The sequence below is a fragment of the Hemibagrus wyckioides genome, linkage group LG14 (assembly GCF_019097595.1).
Source record: "Hemibagrus wyckioides isolate EC202008001 linkage group LG14, SWU_Hwy_1.0, whole genome shotgun sequence".
Classification (NCBI taxonomy): Eukaryota; Metazoa; Chordata; class Actinopteri; order Siluriformes; family Bagridae; genus Hemibagrus; species Hemibagrus wyckioides.
The window spans coordinates 13,737,388-13,757,594 of NC_080723.1; the positions used below are offsets into that span (position 1 = coordinate 13,737,388).

The following is a 20,207-nucleotide window of genomic DNA, read 5'->3' on the forward strand; positions in this document are numbered from 1 at the left end:
GCTTGAATTTTTCTCCAGTTAAATGACTGACTGACACTTAAACATATGTATGTTTAAATCATCATTAATTATGAGCAGCTGTTAGAAGTTAATTAGAGACGTTTAACAGATTTCCTCAACCTTTTAGTCAGAACCCAGCCAGCTGTTAGCATCAGGATAACCGATTCTCTCCAAGTGAAATCTCAGCACTGGCTTTGTTAAAGGTTAACTGACTAAACATGTCAGATGCTTGGATTAAGCTGTTTTTTTTTTCCCCTTCCAGGAGATGAATGTAAGGGAAGTTAATGCTAGTGGTTTATATCACTGCTGAGGGGTCACTAGAGGTAGGTGAACTGCCCAGTGATGACTGCTGATCTGTCAGCACTGTATTATATCTCTAACATTTATTTACCAGGTCCTGGAAAAAGACTACTCAAGTGTGTCTGTGCAGAGGAATGAAAGGTTAGACATAAACGTGACTGCCAGCTAGTGCTACACGATTACATGCCGACATGCAAGCAGCATGGTTAATATTAATCTGTCTTTTATGTACAGATTACAAAAAATATGAACTTGCATATAAGGTGTATTAGCTTGCCCTAAGAAGATTTTAAATGATATTTATCATGCTGATATAAACTACAGTTCTGCTGGTTTTGTTTTTAATAAATAAACAACACACACACACACAACTCCAGCTTGCATTATGTAGGGCAGCTGACATCAGGGACTAATGCAGCATGGCCTGCACACGTCTTTTTACGTAACGTTGCTTTGTTAGTTTTGCCATTTTTGCATGTTGCATTTGTTTAGTCTGGTTCGTTTTTTTTCCACTGCCCTTCTACTAAGAGCCTTTTAATCGTCTTAGCAAATGACAACCAGATGTTGAGCCAATCAAATCCCTGATGTCCGTTTCGAACCCTCCTCCGGCAATGTTCTTGACCTGCAGTTGGCCTTGTGGGTTGCCAATCTTTTTGTGTGTGTGTGTGTGTGTGTGCTGCCAGAACTGCAGTGCCAGTTAAAGCGAGAGAGAGAAACAGAGTGGGGTTTTGTAACACTGCACCTGAAAGACTTGCAGTCTCACACACGCACCTCCTCAGACTCTCACTGCAGTAGAAGGGCTATTTTTAGCACACTTCCAAGAGCAGAGATGAGATTTGGACTAACTTGATTCCCATGCTCGAACACTGCGTCATATAAACACCCTTATAATTATCATAGTAATGGAAAGAAAACATTACCATGTAACTGGATACATATCAGACATAAGTGTTACTAAAAGGAGCAGTCAGAGTGATGGTTTTTAAATCTGTTCTCTTTTTTTCTTTTTCAGTCATTTGCCTTTCCATTTTTGTCGGCGCATTTAATTTTGTAAATGTGCCCTGACGTTTTAGTAGTAGCAATGACACATAACTGGGGTGGACAAATGATATATTCATTAGATATCACAGTGTGCTCTCCAGATTTCCAGAACTCTAAATGAGCAGGCTAGCTTATGTAGGGTAATAATACATGGTGAGCTAGTTACCTAGTTAAGTCATTAAGTCGTTAAGTAATTAACACAGGCGGAGGGAAATGAATGAGTATAAAAATTCAACACATATCCGTTTCTCTGCAGACCGACAGCCTGGCAGACGGGATGAAGGAGGAGAACCTGTTCCGTCGGCGGTTTTCTCTGTGTCCCACAGCCACCACGCCACCCAAAATAGATCCACGTGCTCTTGGCCGGAACCTGTCATACGGCGGGGACAACGAAGTGGACCCGATCAGCCCAGGTACATGCCACTAATGTTCTCAGTGCTGCACTGATAGAACCATTATGCTTTAGTTACTGAGTTTCTAAGGGAAATACTCTTACTGTGTAAGTCCTTGTTTAACTCACATTCGGTACTTTGTTTGGATTCAGCACATCAATCTTATTAACATAATCATCACACGTATGAATCTATATAATGACACTGCCATCGGCAAAGCAAAATTAGCTGCGTATTCTAGCCAGTCACAGGCATCTATGTGCTCCTGTATGTGAAAGAAGGTAGACAGCTCTTTCCCCTGAGTGTATACTGCCACTTTGTGACACAGCATGACATTCACTCTTCACTGCTATCACCTTTTACTGTTTCAAATTGTTAAATCTAAGGATTAACAAAATAATTTAATTTAGTCCCAACTTTTAACACTACATTGCCCATCACACTGCATGTGAAGTCACTACTGATGTGGCCCAATTCTAAATATTCTAAACCTGTAATCCATAATTTTGCTTAGGACAGTGTATATAATTTGTATTTATCTTTCCCTTATCCACAGTGAATAAAGTTGAAGTGTTTGCTCAGGTGGGCGTGTGTGTATGTGTGTGTACATGTTCTGTAGGCAGTGAGTCGGAGAAGAATGGTTTGCCTTTACCAAGAGATGAGGTCAGCCCAGGCCAGTCTCCTAGCAGTGCTGTGAGTCACCCTTCCTTCTTCCCATCAGTTTATATGTGTCTGAAAATATTTCCATCCATTCAATGCTTTTTTTAAAACAAATAATATTTATTAATAGCCTTGCTTCTTGTTTTTGTGTTGAACTGCTGTTACAGACAGATGGTGGTTAATTAAATGATGGTTATTTAGTCATTGTATCTGTGTCATTGTGTACTTTTAGCCTCCTCAATGGCAACACTAAAGCTCTGTTAGTTGCAGTAAATCAGATTTAAATAGATGTTGAGGTGCTGACTTGCCTGAAGTGAAATAACAGCTAGATAGAGCGTGCATCATTGGCATACGTGTGAGTCTGTAAGACAATGGTGAGTAAGAGAAAAGAAAATGTCTGAGCAGAAGTATTAAAGTAGATGAGACACTGTGGGTATGGTAAGATTGAGAAGCAGTATTTATAAAAATCATCCGCATAAGCGTAGAGTAAAAACAGGTTCTAGCATTAAAGCACAAGCTTCCGAAGCTAATTTTGGGCTATGGAGGCAGTCATCCTTCTCGTCTCACTCTCTGAGCTTCAGCTGACATCCACAGCTGACTGCACAGACCTGCTGAATTTAGCTGCCTGTAGTTGCGGTTAGATTGAAAGGAAAATGCTGTTGTTAAAGATGGCCTCCCTTTCAGTCTAACATAATTACTGAGCTGGTGAGTCTAAACATAGAGGTAAGTGGTAGTGGTAAGACTAATGGTGGCCTGTGGTGGTACAGTGGATGTGTATGATCTTATTGCTTTTTTATGCTTGCTCAATCGCTGATGCACTCACTTCACTACTTCTTCAATTTTGTCCTCTTTTTCTCATGTGTAGTCAGAATCAAAGATGTTCATAGGTTTGGAGAAGGAGAGCTCCTCACCCACTGAAAAGCTGGCCAGGAAGGAATCTCTAAAGGTAGAATATATTTCCATTCCTAAAAGTATTTCTTAAAGGCAAAGTCAATTGAAATATTTTGGGATCAGTTAGAATAGAGTTTAATATAAAACTTCAACTATGAAGAACTGATGTTCGGATTTTCACAGTATTTTTGAAATACAACAGCGCAAGGCTTTAATTCTTCGCTCACCGTTTTCCAGCAATGTTCACCTTTATGGGAAATCTGATGTACAATGTAGCTATACAACACAGTAATATCAGAGACTCAGCTCAGCTAATAACTGATCTACCAGATAATGGGCACAATGGTGTCCATTTCAAGCAAAATTCTACAGAAGAGGAAGTGAAGGAAGTTCCTCTAATGCTCATGTTTTCACAACAAAAACTAAAACATGACGCAGGGTGTCCAATCTTATCTATAATGGGCCAGCAAGTTTTCATTCCAACGAGCATAAACCCACTGCAAATCAGTTATTATTGAACATGTTAAATCAAACATCCGTTTGATTTGATTGGTTACACAATTATCCTTCAGATAAGACTGGACAGTCCTGACCGGATGGGCTGAGCTTTAGATATGTTCTAGAGTTTTCAGAGCACCATGTCTGTATCTCTGACTCCCCCTAGTGGTGCGGTTTTGAACGTGCTTTTGTTGTGTGTATTTGGTTGTTTTGTTTTGCTTTGGTGGCTTACAACAATTTATATTTCACACACTACGTTGTCTTTTCTTACCATATTTCTCTGCAGGTTCAAAAAAAGAATTACCGGCAGGAAAAGAAGAGAGCAGCCAAAGAACTATTCAGTGCTCTAAAGGACCCCAGTGTGGTCATAATTTCTAACTGGTTAAAGGTATAGAAACTTTTCTAAATGTTTGTTATTTTAAAAATACAGTTCCCAGATAGATAGCAGTACGCGAATAATTCTGTTTGCCCATTAGATCCGGGGGACACTGAAGAGCTGGACGAAGCTGTGGTGCGCTCTGAAGCCTGGGGTTCTCCTGATCTATAAAACCCCAAGCTCCGAGCACTGGGTGGGAACTATCATACTAAACGCCTGCAAACTGATAGAGCGGCCCTCGAAGAAAGATGGCTTTTGCTTCAAACTTTACCACCCCTTAGAGAAGTCCATCTGGGCCATGAAGGTTAGACATAGCTGTCTTTATCTGTTGATTTATAAACCCCAATCTCTTTGTTCTCATGCATGTCACTCTTGCATGGTGATCCTGAAAATGAGCAATGCTTTCCAATTGAAATAAATTGTCTCTGCATGCCTCGTTAAATTTGATTGTTTTATCTGTGTGTTAATTGAAAAACAGTTAAATAATTGGTTGATTAATTAATCCCAGGGCCCTAAAGGAGAGACAGTTGGCTCCATCACACAGCCTCTGCCTAGCAATTACCTGATTTTTAGAGCAGCATCTGAGTCTGATGGTGAGTACACATGCATGTGTAACTATGTTTCAGACCAGACACGATAGTTTGGAACCTTTCCTATATTTAGTATAACATGTGTATAATATAATGTGTATATTAAAGCCTGCTAACAGTATAGTGTGTTTGCTTAAAAGTGCTTTATGGCTAACATACCTTGCAGTTGCTTCTGCATTTATCGGTTTTTCCCAAAAATAGTCTGAGTCTCACACTTCATTGGATAATTTCATACTTTATTCATTATACAGCTGTATACAGTAATATACAGCTGTATAATGAATTATAAAATGATTTATCATTGCACTATCCTTTATTTCCATGAAAACGATAACGTCATTCCTGTGTAGGGTTCTGCCTCATGTTTCTTGTCCCTGTAGATTGTTCATTAAAGGATCCAAGTCAACACCAGAAATTCTGTAAAGATGCTTTGGGATAATATCTGTTGCTAAAAGTGCTATCTGAATAGGATCGATTTGATTCTTTTATAGTACATCATTGGTGGAGTCTGTAGCTTCTCTTAGAATACAGTTGAGGAATGTTGAAGAATATTTCCGATAGATTTGTTTCTGAATGATATTATGAGCTTGTATATTCTTGCAAGCTTGAAACTGTTGCTGTCATTTTTTTAATGTACAAAGTTCTCATATCCATCAAGTGGCACTGTTAAAGGTATTACAGGAATTGCACATAGCATTTGATAAAATATTAGATAGATTTTGTGTTGTGTGCCCACATTCCCTATAGTAACCAATTGCTTTTCTCAAAGGAGTCGCTTTAATTTCACCATTATGTCTGACTGCTAGTCGAACTTGATTAGAAAATGAAAGTAACATCAAACGTTGTTAAGAAATGTATAAATGATGATTTAATGTTTACTGTTTGTGTCGCATAGCCTACACAGCCATTATGACATCAAAGAGCATTAAAATAAAAGAATCCAAGTTACAGTTGTAAATATCTAGCATTGTTTCAAGGTTCTCAGGACAGAAACGTAACTACAGACCATCACTGAAACTCTTATTGATGGCAAAGTACTGTGATATATTAGGCTGACTAGATGATGGAAAACTGTCATGATATAAACCCTGGTAGTGGAAAATTAGTTTCCTAACCCTACATAGCAGTTTATCTAAGCCTGATAAATAATTGAACAGTATGCTGTATTTGGTATGGTTAGACCTGACCTTGTCTCTCGTACGCACAGGCCGTTGCTGGATGGATGCGTTGGAGTTGGCACTCAGCTGTTCCAGCCTGTATAAGCTGACTGCTAAGAGCTGCAGGGATGGGGACCTGAGCAGCTCCTCTGAGTCCTCCCATATACTCCAGCTCCTCCAGTCCACTGCTCTGAGTGAGCAGGAATTGCTACAGTGAGTGATATGCACATGCTCAGCAACTCCAGGACATCCAATACACTATATATCCTTAAGTTCTTAACTTGCCTGACATTCTTACTGGATCCTTCAGGTTTAGGCTCAAGATTTGTGAAATCATAATAGCCTAGTTTGATAGCGACCACATTAGATTGTCTCAGTCTCCTGGAAGTGCCACTGATAACCACAGCTGCTTCTCAGGCAAGCTGAGTAAACCCTTCTGTTTACTGAATACATTCAACAGTTGCTCATTACGTCCTTAGTTCCTGACCCAAGTGGGGGGAAAAAAGGAAAACATGGGCACCGTCCCACCGAAATTTGATGCTTCACAGACGTGCCTGTAATGTTCTAGGTGTGGTTTGGTAAAAAAGTCTTACTAAAATGGATTGAACGTGACTCATGACGAGGCACATGACATGCCGGGTCTGGTGTGATTTGGCCTTTTGTGTTGTGAAACATACTTTTCATCATGTTGTCAGTTATATTGCAAGTGATGGTATGAACTGTGTCCTAACAAACCATGACCTAGAAGTTACTTGACATTTGCTTTACTTTCCTAAGTCTGTCTGAAATGCTTGTCTGGAAGTGATGCCATGTTGGCTTAATACAAGTTTAGTTTGATATATTATATATATTTGATTTGATAAATTTATTTAATATAATAAAAATTTAGTTTGAGAAGGTCAAAATGTGCCATTGTAGACTTTTAATTCTACGATACATTATTAAGTTTAAACTATTTTATGTTGGATTGGAATACACAATATTCCCAGATTTTAAATATTTAGCTGGGCTGTCCTCTACAGTCCAGTCATTAATCAATCACAGAGAACTAGTATGTGCTGTGCTGTGCTTCTGTGTTTTGGCCTTCTATCCCAAATCCTGACTTTTTAACTCCCATACTGAGGCATTCAGTGAATAACTAACAGAAAGTCACAGAATATAACTTTATGTATTATACCCAAGAAACTAGATTTAGTTCTGTTTTAACAGTTGCTAAAACAAGGCACAGACACAATGGTCTGAATGAACTTCACTGTTTGAGTTCTAATCCATAATTTGCATAATATTTACATATTTGAATGCAAAAAATAGACATTTGAATATTTAAGATCATGTGGTTCACTTTGAAAAGCCGGACATATTGAGACACGCTTTTGAAATTTTAGGGGCAGGTTAGGATTATCTATAGTAATGCATATTTTAATAAGACTACCACAGATATAGTAAAACCACTCTGTGTGTGCGTGTATTAATGCTCACAGTATGCAATAAACCACTGGTGCTCTCCAGCTGGCAGCACAAATCTGTACTCCGCCTCTTTCCCCACCTCTACCCAAATGGCCTGTTGGTCATTTTAGCACTTTTGAGCCATGATACACTTCCTGGCCAATCAGATATGCCTTAGTGGGTCATGTGACTCCGCAAAGCAGGAAACGACAAGGAGAATATGAAGTCAATACCACCCCAAGAGAGCCGTCATCAGAGAGACAGACAGACGCACACACACAGCAAGCAAGCAAGCCTGTATGGCAAGAAAAACAGCTCCTTTTATTAAACGATTGTCTGCTAAAGAGAAAGAAAGATAGTTATGTGTTAACAGCAGTCAAATTTTTTCCTTTTAACTGTAACTGCTTGTGCCTGTAAGGTAAGAGAAGTTGATTAATGTTTACACTGCCTGATTGCCTTTTCTTGGACAAAGTCATTAGTCGTTTATTCCTTCTTGACGGTCATTTTGCGATTTTTTTTTTTTTTTGTTCCTTTATCAGGTCTAATTTGTGTGTGTGTCTGTGTGTGTGTGTGTGTCTGTGTGTGTGTGTCTGTGTGTGTGTGTCTGTGTGTGTGTGTCTCTGTGTGTGTGTGTCTGTGTGTGTGTGTCTGTGTGTGTGTGTCTGTGTGTGTCTCTGTGTGTATGTCTGTGTGTGTATGTCTGTGTGTGTATGTCTGTGTGTGTATGTCTGTGTGTATGTCTGTGTGTGTGTCTGTGTGTGTGTCTGTGTGTGTGTCTGTGTGTGTGCGTGCTGGACGAAGTGGGAGATGACGGTCTCTCACTGTCTGTCTGAGCCAATGCTAACACTACAAATGACTGCTGTGATTTTACTGGTTATTGTTAATGGATGGATTCGAGGCATATTATCTCTATTAACAGTCAGTTTTCAGATTTTCTAGCCAGCTTTCAAAGCACATTCCAGAACTGGGGTCAAGAAGTAATCAGTAGTTTCACTGTTCATTTCTTCTGGTTGTGTGCGTGTGTGTGCGTGTGTGTGCGTGTGTGTGCGTGTGTGTGCGTGTGTGTGCGTGTGTGTGCGTGTGTGTGTGTGTGTGTGTGTGTGTGTGTGAAGGTTATGTCAAGCTTTCACTGAAAATTGGGGGATGTCAGACATCACGTTTATCTTGTGCCATCACTGGCCTTTGTGACATTGTCATTGCTCATGAAGGTGAAGTATGGTGTAATTGCTTAGGAAACTGGGCTGACCAGGACTGTGATGTAATACTAGTGGGCCTTGTTGGATAGCAGTTAATTAAAGCAAACAGGGCGACTTTGAAATCATTACCTGTACTGGTTGAAATGCGTATCATTTCATTTGGATGCATTTGTAATAACAGATGAGAACACAGCATTGTACTAATGAATAATCATAATGTATGTTGCTTGCTCTATAAATTGCAGCATCTGCTAAGGAGTCAAAAAAGTCATATCTCACTAAAATAATTAGATTTATAATTGTGGCTAAATAGTAGTTTCTTTTTCTTTAAGGCTGAATGACTCCATGCTTGAAAACAGCCAGATGGAGAATGAATCTGAGAGAGAGGCCCATGAAGACTCGGATAATGCAGCCAATGAAAATGGTGGGAGATTAACTGAAGAAAGCGATATGGACCAATCAGATGACCCTTTGCCCTGCCTCCAAGCAACACAGTATGTTGAACAAGGCCATGAGGAGATGGGAGAGGTGAGAACTCACGGGTTAAATACCCACACTGCTGTATTATATAGTTGTCTCCAAGGAGTTATAGAGTACATAGAGATAAACACATTGTGTGTCAGTAATACCAGAGGTGGGTTGGGTCCTTACCTGACATTAGCATGACATTTAATAGAGAACACGATGCCAGAGCAGTAAATGATCTGCTGTTCCTGTAGGCTGGTGAAGCATCTCAGGTGGAGACGGTGTCAGATGAGAATAAAGGGTTAATCTGGACGTTGCTGAAGCAGCTGAGGCCAGGCATGGACCTATCCAAAGTAGTCTTGCCTACCTTCATCCTAGAGGCGCGATCCTTCCTGGACAAACTGTCTGACTATTACTACCACGCCAACCTGCTGTCCCAGTGAGTCTTTATTCCTCTGTCTGTAACATTTCTCTTGTGCTCTTGATGCTAGATGTGCTATAAACACTTACACTTACTATAGGTATGTGTATAAATGTATAGAACAGTATTAAAATAGGATCACAAATAAAACGATCATCACATTAAGCGTGACACGAAAATGATATTCCTGATATTCTAAACTTTTTTTGTTTGTTTTCTTGGTTTTAGGGCAGTCGCAGAGGAAAGCCCATACTGCAGGATGAAGCAAGTCTTACGCTGGTATTTGTCAGGCTTTTACAAAAAACCTAAGGTAAGATCTTCACTTTTGGACCTATTTCTTGAGAACATTTAGTTGTTATCTGATCTTGATCTACATGATAGAAGTGTGTGTGTTTGTTTTCCAGGGTCTGAAAAAGCCATACAACCCCATTCTCGGGGAAACATTCCGTTGCTGTTGGCTGCACCCCCAGACTGACAGTTGTACCTTTTATATAGCTGAGCAGGTGAGACTCCACCTATAACACCTACAGCACTGAAAATATATTCCATTTGGTTTCAGCCTTCAGCAGGACAGATTTTGTAATATTCTACACTTTATCCATATACAGGTATCTCATCATCCTCCTATCTCTGCTTTCTATGTGAGCAATAAGAAGGATGGCTTCATCATCAGTGGTAGCATCCTGGCCAAGTCCAAATTCTATGGTAGATATCGGAGTTACTACAGCGTGAGCATTTTTGTGAGAGTTTGGGCAATAATAATAATTTGTTTCCATCCCCAGGGAACTCTCTGTCTGCAATACTGGATGGGAAGGCCAGACTTTTGTTTCTAAGTCGTGATGAGGAATATGTCATAACAATGCCATACGCTCACTGTAAAGGTACTGATATTATTAACTATTCTTGTTCACTTTTTTAAGGTTAGAATGTTCTACAAATTTGACTGCTTTTTCTAGGCATTCTGTATGGTACAATGTCTCTGGAGCTCGGAGGAAAAATCACTATCGAGTGTGAAAAAACAAAGTATTCTTCTGAACTTGAATTCAAATTGAAGGTACCAAAACACTCCTTTCTTGTCTTCATGACATTTCCTAGTTTTTTCAAGTCGGGCACACTCTTGATCAATATCTTGCCTTTTTTCCTCAGCCTTTCCTCGGCAGCTCGTATAACGTTAACCAGGTTTCTGGAAAGATCCGTCTGGGAGAGGATGTGTGGGCCTCAGTGGAAGGGCACTGGGTATTAATACAAACTCCAGATACACTTTCCCACATACTGAAATGGTTATCCTTGTCAGCAATGATAAAGCACAGCTCTTCATCAAGTGATGGCATGTTTAATGTTTCAGCTGGAATAAATGATCTTCTGCTGGCGCCTGAAGTGTTTAATACATGTCTTTTGGCAGGATGGTGAGGTGCTTCTCTGTGAGAAGAAGACTGGCCACCAGGAGGTGCTGTGGAACCCCACACCTGACATACGCAGTCAGCGACTGAAGAGGCAGGTGGTGCGGTTTGATCAGCAGGGACCCTTTGAATCAGAGCGGTACGCTTATGCTTATGAGAATAACATCACATGCTGTATTTAATTGTACCAATACTGACAGTACTGCATTGTTTAAACATTTCATAGTCCCATTCTACAGAAGTTTCATTAAGGTTTTATTTTTAATTGATAAGAACAGATTTTTGAGTTTTAACTATTTAAAATCCCTAAGGTAGCTATTCACGTTACCCACGTATTTATAATAATAATAATAATAGTAGTAGTAATAATAATAATAGTAATAATAATGCATCACTGAAATTTTAGGAACAAGCAGTGAAATACTGATTACAGAATCTTCTAATACACATCATACAGCCTGAAGCTTTCAGCTTTCATCTTTAAAATAATTAATATGTATTGAATTCTCTGCTTTCTCAGTAGCATGGCTTAATAATTGCAGCTAGAGATGAAGACATGGAGTAGTGCTGTCAGACTGCCTTGCAGTTTACATCTAGTCTTCATACACAGTCATAAATTAGCATATTATTTTATTCTGCCACATACGTTAGCCCTAGCACAACACTTTCACACTCCTAAACCACAGAGGGCAAAATTATGTTGCTTTCTTAAGCAAAGAAATTGAGCACAATCATAGTTTTAATTGTTTGTATTTACTCACAGTAATTCCCTTCAGTTTATCACACAATTATGTTTCCGAAAAATTTGTTTCTTTCCCTGCATATTCTCACTGCTTAGGGTATAAAGTATAGTGCCCTAGTGCATTTTGTGCCCAGGAGAATATTAAAGGAGATTCAGCCACAGAAATTTAACAAAAATAATGATGTAAAAGTACATTTTGTCTTTGTAAATGTTCTAAAAAAAAAAAAAAAAAAAAGGATTAAAAATACACTCTATCAAAACTAAGTGTACAAGTACATTTAAAAAAAAAAAAAAAACTTGGGGAGAAGAATGGTTTAGCATGTTATAATTATCCACAATTATGCACATGTGAATTTTGAAAGATACGGCACATGTTGCAGTGAGTTTGCCTTTTGTTTCAGGTTATGGCAGCATGTGACCAGTGCCATTAATACCAAGGACCAGAACAAAGCTACACAGGAGAAGTTTGTTCTGGAGGAAGCACAGAGGCAGGAGGCACGGCAAAGAGGAGACCGGCTCTGGAACCCACACCTTTTCACTCTGAACCCCATCACCAATGAGTGGAACTACAAACACATGGAGTATGCACCCACCAAGTTCATTCAACACACAAAAGGCCACAGCTTTGAAAACGAAGATAACAAAAAGACCTGGATTTTATCATAATTTTGTATCATGCCTTGTGTTTCTGTTCTTCCTTCCAGCACTAAGCCATGGGATCCTAACTGCTGCCTGGTTCAGTTTGAGAAAGACGGTATAATCCAGACCAAAGAAAAGACCCGACGTCAGCACAACGGCTTCACCTACAGCCAGAACTGGAGCAGCCAGCAGAAGGTCAGATGGGCTTTTTGAGAACATTCTAAAAACGTTTTCTTCTACTTTTGAGCTTGCCTTCACATGTCCCTTTTTGGTGTATGTTTGTGTGTATGTGTAGGCCCAGGTTCACGGAAAGCACAGGAAGTCAAGCAGCCAGCCATCCAGCTGTAGTCAGAACACAGAAAGCAGCAGCAGCACACCAGAGCCAACACATGAATCCTCAGATAATGAAGGCAAGCCCAACATACCATTATATATCAATTCTAAAGACCTATACTATCTTATCTCTATACTAAATAGTAGCAGCAGTAGTAGTGGTAAAGTAATGTGTTAAAGATTCACTGTGTTGTGTTTCTAGGTTTTGACAGCCAGTGTGCCAGATGTAATAAGGAAATGAAAGACCTTGCACAAATAGAGACATCTATAGCATCCATACAGAAATCACAGCAGGACATTCAGAGGTGAGTATCACAAAAACATCAAGCGTATGGTTTTTATAGGACAACTGTTCAAAAATATAGTTTTTCAAAAATCCAAACTTCCTAAAGGGTCAGCTGGCAAAATTTAACATGCTCCTATGCCTGTAATAATCATAGTGTTAATAAATCAAAAACAACAATAATAATAATTATAATAAGCAATATTACAGTTGATTTTTTTAAAACAATTACAGGCCACTCCTTTAAATCCAAAGGAAAACTATAACCTGATCATTGCTTCATACATTCAGGCAATAAAATATTTTTTTGTCTGCTTGACCTAGAAATCTGAGTGTGTTGAGTCGTGAGTTGATGCGATGGACAGAGCAGAGTATGCATCTGAGCTTCCGCCACTGCCTCGTTCTGTGCGTCCTGCTGCTCTTTCAACTCCTGATCAACTACGTCTTCAGCTGAGAGACCATCATCTAGTTGTTCTGAGACCATCACATTACAACTGTTGCCTAGCAATAAACACAGTAATAAACTCCCAACACTACACAGCTCCTGAGGGTCCCACTGACTGTAGCTCCAGGCACTCAGCACTTCAGACATGCAGAGCGCAAGACTCTTTTTACCAATGAAAGATGGAGGGAAAATTGTACCTTTGCTTATGGATGTGTAACTTATTTCATACCAGTTTTCAGTTTTGTTGTTTGTTGGACACATCTAGGCTCCTTGGGCAGCTGTGGCGTGTGAGTGTAAGGTTATGAATGATTAATTGTGAGCGACACGTGTGTGAATCGGTTCGTTTCCCACTCCATTAAGATGGGCCTTAATGCTGAAGCCAAATAGAAAAGACAAAACAGAAGAATAGTCTGTGGAAGAACATCCATCAGTGCAATTCTCCGTGCTTTTGTGTTAACGTCCGAATCAAACAATATTTGCTTAAATTAATCATTTTTACCAAAACAGTATTCCTCAGTTGTGTTTACATGTTTGTTTCTGTACCCTATATTTAAAAAAAAAAATGCACTGTTGCCAAACGACAAATTGTACGGATGAAGGAATAAATAAATGCTACGTGTCCTAATGAAACTTAAATGAACAATCAGCCATAGTCCAGAATACAGATCCATGAGGCTGATGTAGCATTTGGGTTGGTACTGGTACATTGTTGGCTTATATTGGCCTTGAATTTCAATGAAGTCTTTTATAAGGAATACGATGAGGGTTCTGTGATCAAGTGTGTATATATTTGTTTGGAACACAATGCCATTTTAAATGAAATCAAGAATGTATTTATTAGATTCTTCCTTTTTTTTTTGTAATCATGCTATTTTAAAAAAAAATATTATGCATCACTCATTCAGGTTTTCTGGGAGCAATATGGTCATTGTTCTTCCGCAAAAAGTGTGGAACGGTGAGACAGGGATATAGATGGCTAGCTGTTCTCTCGTCTGCCTGTAGTGTACATACACCAGATGAACTGTAGAGCCCTGTTGTGATTTGACTTTGAGCACACGATTTTTTTCCATTGTAGCTGATGCAAGTTTAGCACGCTTGTTAAAACAAAAACAAACAAAAAAAAAAACGCACGCCTCAAGTCATCATAAGGCTCCATAAATGCAGGAGTGGAGAGACCGGTGGCTATAAATGCCTTTTTTGTTTTGTTTTGTTTTTTGTTTTGTTTTGTTGTTGTTTTTTTACATTTTATGGCAGTCTGTAAAACTGTTCTAAATGGAGAAAAATACCAATAGCTCACTGAATGTCAATACTTATTACATATTGCAGCACTACAGTAAACTTTTCAACTTTGACTGGTTTCATCTTTGTCTTTCTACATCTTTGACTTCGAACGCAGTTTCATTTCTTTTACCACCACAAGAGGGCAGCACTGCTCAGACATTTCATTACCAACATCCAAACGGTATAATTTTCACATGTTTCTTGTGCCTGGGTTCTACACTGAATTTATTCGTGATGTCACCCTCTTCAATGGTGGATCATATGAAGTAAACACTCAGGGCTTTAGGAGTTTGCAGCTTCTTATCAGTGTTTTTACTTGGTGTGCTAACGTTATCATTTTAATGTGGCGGTTGCACATCTTGTTCAGTGTTTTACTATCTAAAGATCTGTGCTGTCCTTTTTATCTCTGTACCTGTACAGTATTTGCTCAGCAGGGAGTTCGCACCCCTTATCTATCACACTGACCTGTTCACCAGCAGCTAATCAGGGTCATGATACTCTACACACAGAAACCCAACAGTGACCTGACTAAACTTGCTAGAAAGGGTTCAAATTGAGCATGGGTCAATTTTAATCAAAAGAATAACTGTGTGTGTGTATTATTAGCCATGTACTATGAGTTGAGTATGAGATGTGTGAGGACAATAAGTGCAAATTTTCACAATGCACTGGATGTGATAAACCACGATAGCAGCTCAGCCATATTTCCACCATCCTGTGTGGTTCCTCCCTCAACATAACCAAAAAGATGCTAGACTTTAAGCAAAGAGCCCTTAGGAGCTATAATTAACCTAGAAGACTACAGTAGAGGGTGGTTATGTGGTTTTACCTGCGTTACACTAGACTTTTCAGACACAGGTGTGTCCAGGTTGAATAAGAGGACGGCTCATGTGAGATTGCTCGCAGCCAATTTGTTTAAAGTTTTTTTTTTTTTTTTTTTTTATCACTGGTTACTTATGTGTCTGTGGGTAAGATTATAGGCTGTTTAATCAAACCAAATGTTCCCCAACAAAGTGTAACCCAAGGGATGTTATTTAAGTCCCTTTGATCGCTTCCTGATCAAACAGAGGTGTGTTTAAGATTTAGTAAGATCTCTTGGATATCTTCCCAGAGCACAGGCTTATAGTGATTGGGGTAGGTTTACTGTGAAAGACTGAATACTTTAATGAGACAATAAAATACAGCAGGGAATGTGTTTTTTGGAAAGCAATCAACAACGAGGTGGTGTGATGTGCTACCCCAATGTGGAATATTTTCCTATGAAAAATAGTACTAACCTTTAATTTTAAGAAAGTCCGGGAGACGAGTTTACTTCCTGTTATCATTTGTGTTATAGCAACTACAAACAATTGCTCCATCAATAGCCTCTCTCTCTCTTTTTTTGGTCATGTTACAGTGAAACCTCTGCGTTAGAGCTCTTAAAAGAACAGCTTTACCTCTGCTTGTTACAAAGCTCTTACACTGGACACTTCTTCCATAAAAACAATCCTGTGTAGGTTATTACTCTAAGAATGATAATGAAGAACAAGTGCTTTCATTAAAACTTGCCCTAAAGCCAGCACTACTTTTAGAACTGCTGCTGTAGAAAACTCTTTCTGCACTTTATATTAGGCCTTAAGGTGCTTTTTTGTAATGTCAAGTCTAACTGCATTTCTTTCACTGACAGGCTAATTTAAGGGGCTTTTTTTTTTGTGAACCCATTCATTCCTAATATTTGTAGTACACTATTTGAAGAGTACATGAAAAAAAACAACAACAATAAATAAATCCTTTTCCTTTTTAATCCTTACTTTGTGTATATTAGAAATCAATTCCATTCTCACTCACTCGGCTGCTGGGCTTCTAAAATTAAAACAGAAATGTAGTATATATTAGCATCTTATAACAGTTTTCATTACCACTTTAGTTTAAGGACATTTCAGCTCACATACATGAAGCGGCTTTACACCAGAAGTCTTTGAGTAAACCTCGAGATCCTCCTGTGAGTAATCCTCCAGCATTCCATTCTAAAAGTATTATAATAACCTACGGATGTATTGGGTCTCTCCCCATATTTTAAATCGCATGTTGTCCAGCATTAAAGCTTTTCCTGTCCCTTAGGCTTTATATGTTTGGATTTCTTACTTGACTACCTGTATATTTGCTCATATTGTTCTAAATCCCACACACTGGCCTTTCATGGCGCCTCACACAGCGCTCTGTGTTCAGCGTGTTTTGATCCTCCCTCTTTCCAGAGCTGCAGTGGCAATAAGCCCAGGCCTACAGCGTCCATGTCTGACTGTGGGCGCACACACACTGGTGCTTTGTGTTCAGACGCTTGCGGGGGCCGACGGAAGCGCCGTGGAACCGCAGGGCCAAATTAGGCCACATGTGTGCTTGGACGTCACACAAAAGAATTCCTCCCTCCCACTGCTCTGTGTGTGCTTTCTTATTCAGGGAATCACATACACCACTGTTTTTTGTTTGTGAAATGTATGGACCTATATAGAGTGTGAAATCCATTATTAATTAGATTTTTTCCACCTTTATTGAAGCTTTATCTTATGTTATTTATCGATGTTTGTCAAAAATTCGGAATTCAAAGAATGCTTCTATAAAATGACAGCTTATAGTCAACCTGGAGTATTATTCACATACGGACAGATGTGATTTCATATTCACTTATATACTCACCCTGTAGGTGCCTCCTTTGTGTGTGAGGAACTTCACCCTGCGCTGCTGAGTGTCCTACAGAGCAGAAGCTCGTCTGTGGGTGTTTGGATGATGTCATGCCCTTAGGCTGGGATCCATGCATAGGGTCAGGGGTTAATCCTGTTCTGTAATGCGCTATGCTGACCCACTAATGTGCATACCCTGACATGCTTCCTCCATATTTCTCCAACACGACTCCAGCTTTCAAGCCTGAACAGGACTTTTGTTTTCCTGCTTGCATGGCTATCCACTGCTCTCATACATTTCTAGATTTTGGAAACTGTCTTTTTTTTTTTTTTTTTTTGCTGTTGCTATGGAGGCTGACATTAAATAGAAGTTAGCAGGATATGTTGACTCACTCTTGTAGAGAGGATGACTTCAGTTCAGTGAAAAATCCTATATAATAATCATAATCATAATAATAATAATAATGCTGTATTTTCAGCATGTTGGAACATATTGCATATGCATTTATGCCACTATTATTTTTTCTTTTTTCTTTTTATTTTTTATAAATATTCACATATTCACTGGATGTTTTTATCTCTCTTGGTGCATGCGTGAATAAATGAACACCCAATACAGAATAAATGAAAAAGCATGGTCTAAATATATATGTAACTGATCCTAAGTCAGCAAGCTCAAAAGTTCACATCCTTGATGATATGCTCCAGTTAATTTATTTGCTGTCTTAATAATTTAACACTTATTTACTTTTATTAATGATTTAAAGCATGAGTCAACACTAACTTCCAAGCCATGAAATAAGTGGGAAGGGTAAGGAAAGCAAGACCAAAAGCAGAAAATTCTGACCTGTCTACTGGTCTGCAGAAAAGTATGAACTGGTATAGACGTTTCAATGGTCAGTGAATACTCATACACTGATATTATTAAGAACTTTAAAACCTAGCAAAACACAACATAAACAGTATGTGATCACATGTTAAAAAAATAACTAATGTAAGAAAATTACATAAATAATCAGAAATCCCACATTCACTACAGGGGAAATAAGTAAACTACACATAAATCAGGTGATTATTCACAGCTGTGTGACTTCTTTTCAAGTGAAAGTATGTAAGTAAGGATGTGGAAGCTTTCTTTAACCTTCTTGTTCATTCTGCTTTTTTTTCCCCTCAAATTGAGAAGCTAAATTTAAAAGCTCTTTTGAGAGAAGAGTTTGATGTTCCTCTGGAACACTTGCTATGTTAGGCTTTCTTTGAAGAAGTGATTTGCCAATGATTACCTTCACCTCTTATTATCTATGAGCCACTGAGGGCAAACTGAGGTGTGTCAGAATGAATAGGGTTGGGTTCCTTGTGCGGATGTTTGCCCAGTAATTACAGCTATTCTGAAGTCTTTTTAGTTCCGCTGTGAGAGACAGACGTGAGGGAGACATGCCTAGGCATGCAGGACTAGACCAGAGTTCTCTCTCTCATACACACACACACACTCTTACGGCAAACAACAGTCACTGTTTGAGTCCTACTCACTCATTACCCTTTCAGCATGTCTAGAGACAGTAGGTTAAATGTGCTGTGTGTAAGAGCAGACGCTGGCTCGGTTACAGTCAATACAAACCCTTACTGGAACGAACAAACATTGCGACTGTAGTGTTTTATTTAGTGATGTGCCAGTAAACACTGTTCATATTCCTCCCTGTGGCACTGATTTGGTTAATGTTGTACAGTATTTAGACAGTGAGTCCAAATTCAATTTTCATGAGCTAAAGTCCAAACCAAAACAATTAAAGTGTTAAAAGTACAGATTTAAGACTAAGAACTCTTTCGTGGAATTTTGCCTGCCTTGATTTTTAATCTGTATGAATTATTGTTTCATAAGCTAGGTGAAATTCAAAAAGATTTTGCTATATTCATTAATGTAACCAGAATATTTCAATTCACTTTGAAAGTGTAACTCAGACTTTCTGACCCTCACTAGGCAGGAAAGTGACCCTCACTACTTGAAAAGTCAATAAAGTCTGCAATCACTGCTGCTCACATCCATTAATAAAGTAGCGCAGTATATATTTACTTGCTTCAGTTCAGTCAAAATACAGACATATAAGATTGCTATATCTATACACTGACTACTAATTTGAGGAGGTAAATACACATCACTCATCACAGTTAGCTTACCTGATGTTTGCTAACAAAAGACACGGCATCCATATTTTTCCCACTTTGAAGCCTGAATGCATGGAGGACAAAAATGTCAGAGACTTCTGAATTTTTCAGCTTTCGAATTCATCAGGCACCAAATAGTCGGACTGCATTTCATTACTCTTCCACAGTTGTATACAGTGAAACTGAACAGTACTGAGTGTGATTATTACAGTCTTTATGATTACAATAGCAGTTTTAGGTACAAAGCTACAATATCCAGATGAGATTATGTACTGAGACAAAGGGTGAGACTTTGGTATGAACTGTTTTTAGGAAGTGCAGCTCTTTAGATTATCTATGTGGGATGACCCTTCATTTTCTCCATCTGCGATGGGGCTTGTGTCCTATTTGATTAGTAGCTTAAGGCATGACTTGGTGAAGGTGAGATGACTTGGACTTGATTTTGATTTAAGACCTGTTGACTCAAAACCTGAGGAAAAGTAATATGACAAATTGTTTTAAGTAAAAATCAAAAGTTGTTGGTTTGTGTAGATTTGGGGCACAAAGAACTGACTGTCCATTTCAATGTTTTTGTTAGAGTGAATTGTCCTCTGACGAGAGCTGAGCGAAACATTCCGGCATTTTCACTCTGAATAAAACTTCATAAGAGATTTTGGTTGTTGAATTTGGCTAAGACCTTGTATATTATTTTATTATATGAAATTCACAGATATCTACAGGATCTGTCAAGTCTGTGTGCAGCTCTCACTTGTCCATAAAGGTTTATGACTAGAAGCAGTTAATAATAAATTTTAATAATCGCAGTTCATTAAAACAGTGACATGGATGTCATTA

At 38.8% G+C, this 20,207-nt stretch overlaps 1 protein-coding gene across 2 annotated transcripts in view; it reads left to right on the forward strand.

Annotated features, from left to right (window-relative positions):
- The window catches only part of osbpl5 (oxysterol binding protein-like 5), a 34,249-nt gene extending 19,622 nt beyond the window's left edge, over window positions 1-14,627 (forward strand). The window contains exons 2-23 of one of the 2 annotated variants that reach the window (XM_058408244.1): window positions 263-323; window positions 1,598-1,754; window positions 2,353-2,426; window positions 3,259-3,339; window positions 4,069-4,170; window positions 4,259-4,462; window positions 4,667-4,751; window positions 5,956-6,118; window positions 8,880-9,075; window positions 9,267-9,451; window positions 9,662-9,743; window positions 9,838-9,936; window positions 10,042-10,138; window positions 10,216-10,314; window positions 10,390-10,487; window positions 10,580-10,669; window positions 10,836-10,972; window positions 11,977-12,156; window positions 12,280-12,409; window positions 12,510-12,624; window positions 12,750-12,852; window positions 13,155-14,627. In XM_058408244.1, the coding sequence (XP_058264227.1) occupies window positions 285-323; window positions 1,598-1,754; window positions 2,353-2,426; window positions 3,259-3,339; window positions 4,069-4,170; window positions 4,259-4,462; window positions 4,667-4,751; window positions 5,956-6,118; window positions 8,880-9,075; window positions 9,267-9,451; window positions 9,662-9,743; window positions 9,838-9,936; window positions 10,042-10,138; window positions 10,216-10,314; window positions 10,390-10,487; window positions 10,580-10,669; window positions 10,836-10,972; window positions 11,977-12,156; window positions 12,280-12,409; window positions 12,510-12,624; window positions 12,750-12,852; window positions 13,155-13,284 (2,646 nt within the window). In that variant the 5' untranslated portion in view covers window positions 263-284 and the 3' untranslated portion in view covers window positions 13,285-14,627. The remainder of the gene's footprint in view (window positions 1-262; window positions 324-1,597; window positions 1,755-2,352; window positions 2,427-3,258; window positions 3,340-4,068; window positions 4,171-4,258; window positions 4,463-4,666; window positions 4,752-5,955; window positions 6,119-8,879; window positions 9,076-9,266; window positions 9,452-9,661; window positions 9,744-9,837; window positions 9,937-10,041; window positions 10,139-10,215; window positions 10,315-10,389; window positions 10,488-10,579; window positions 10,670-10,835; window positions 10,973-11,976; window positions 12,157-12,279; window positions 12,410-12,509; window positions 12,625-12,749; window positions 12,853-13,154) is intronic. The other variant, XM_058408245.1, reaches the window with a different exon arrangement.
- Window positions 14,628-20,207: the final 5,580 nt, after the last annotated feature.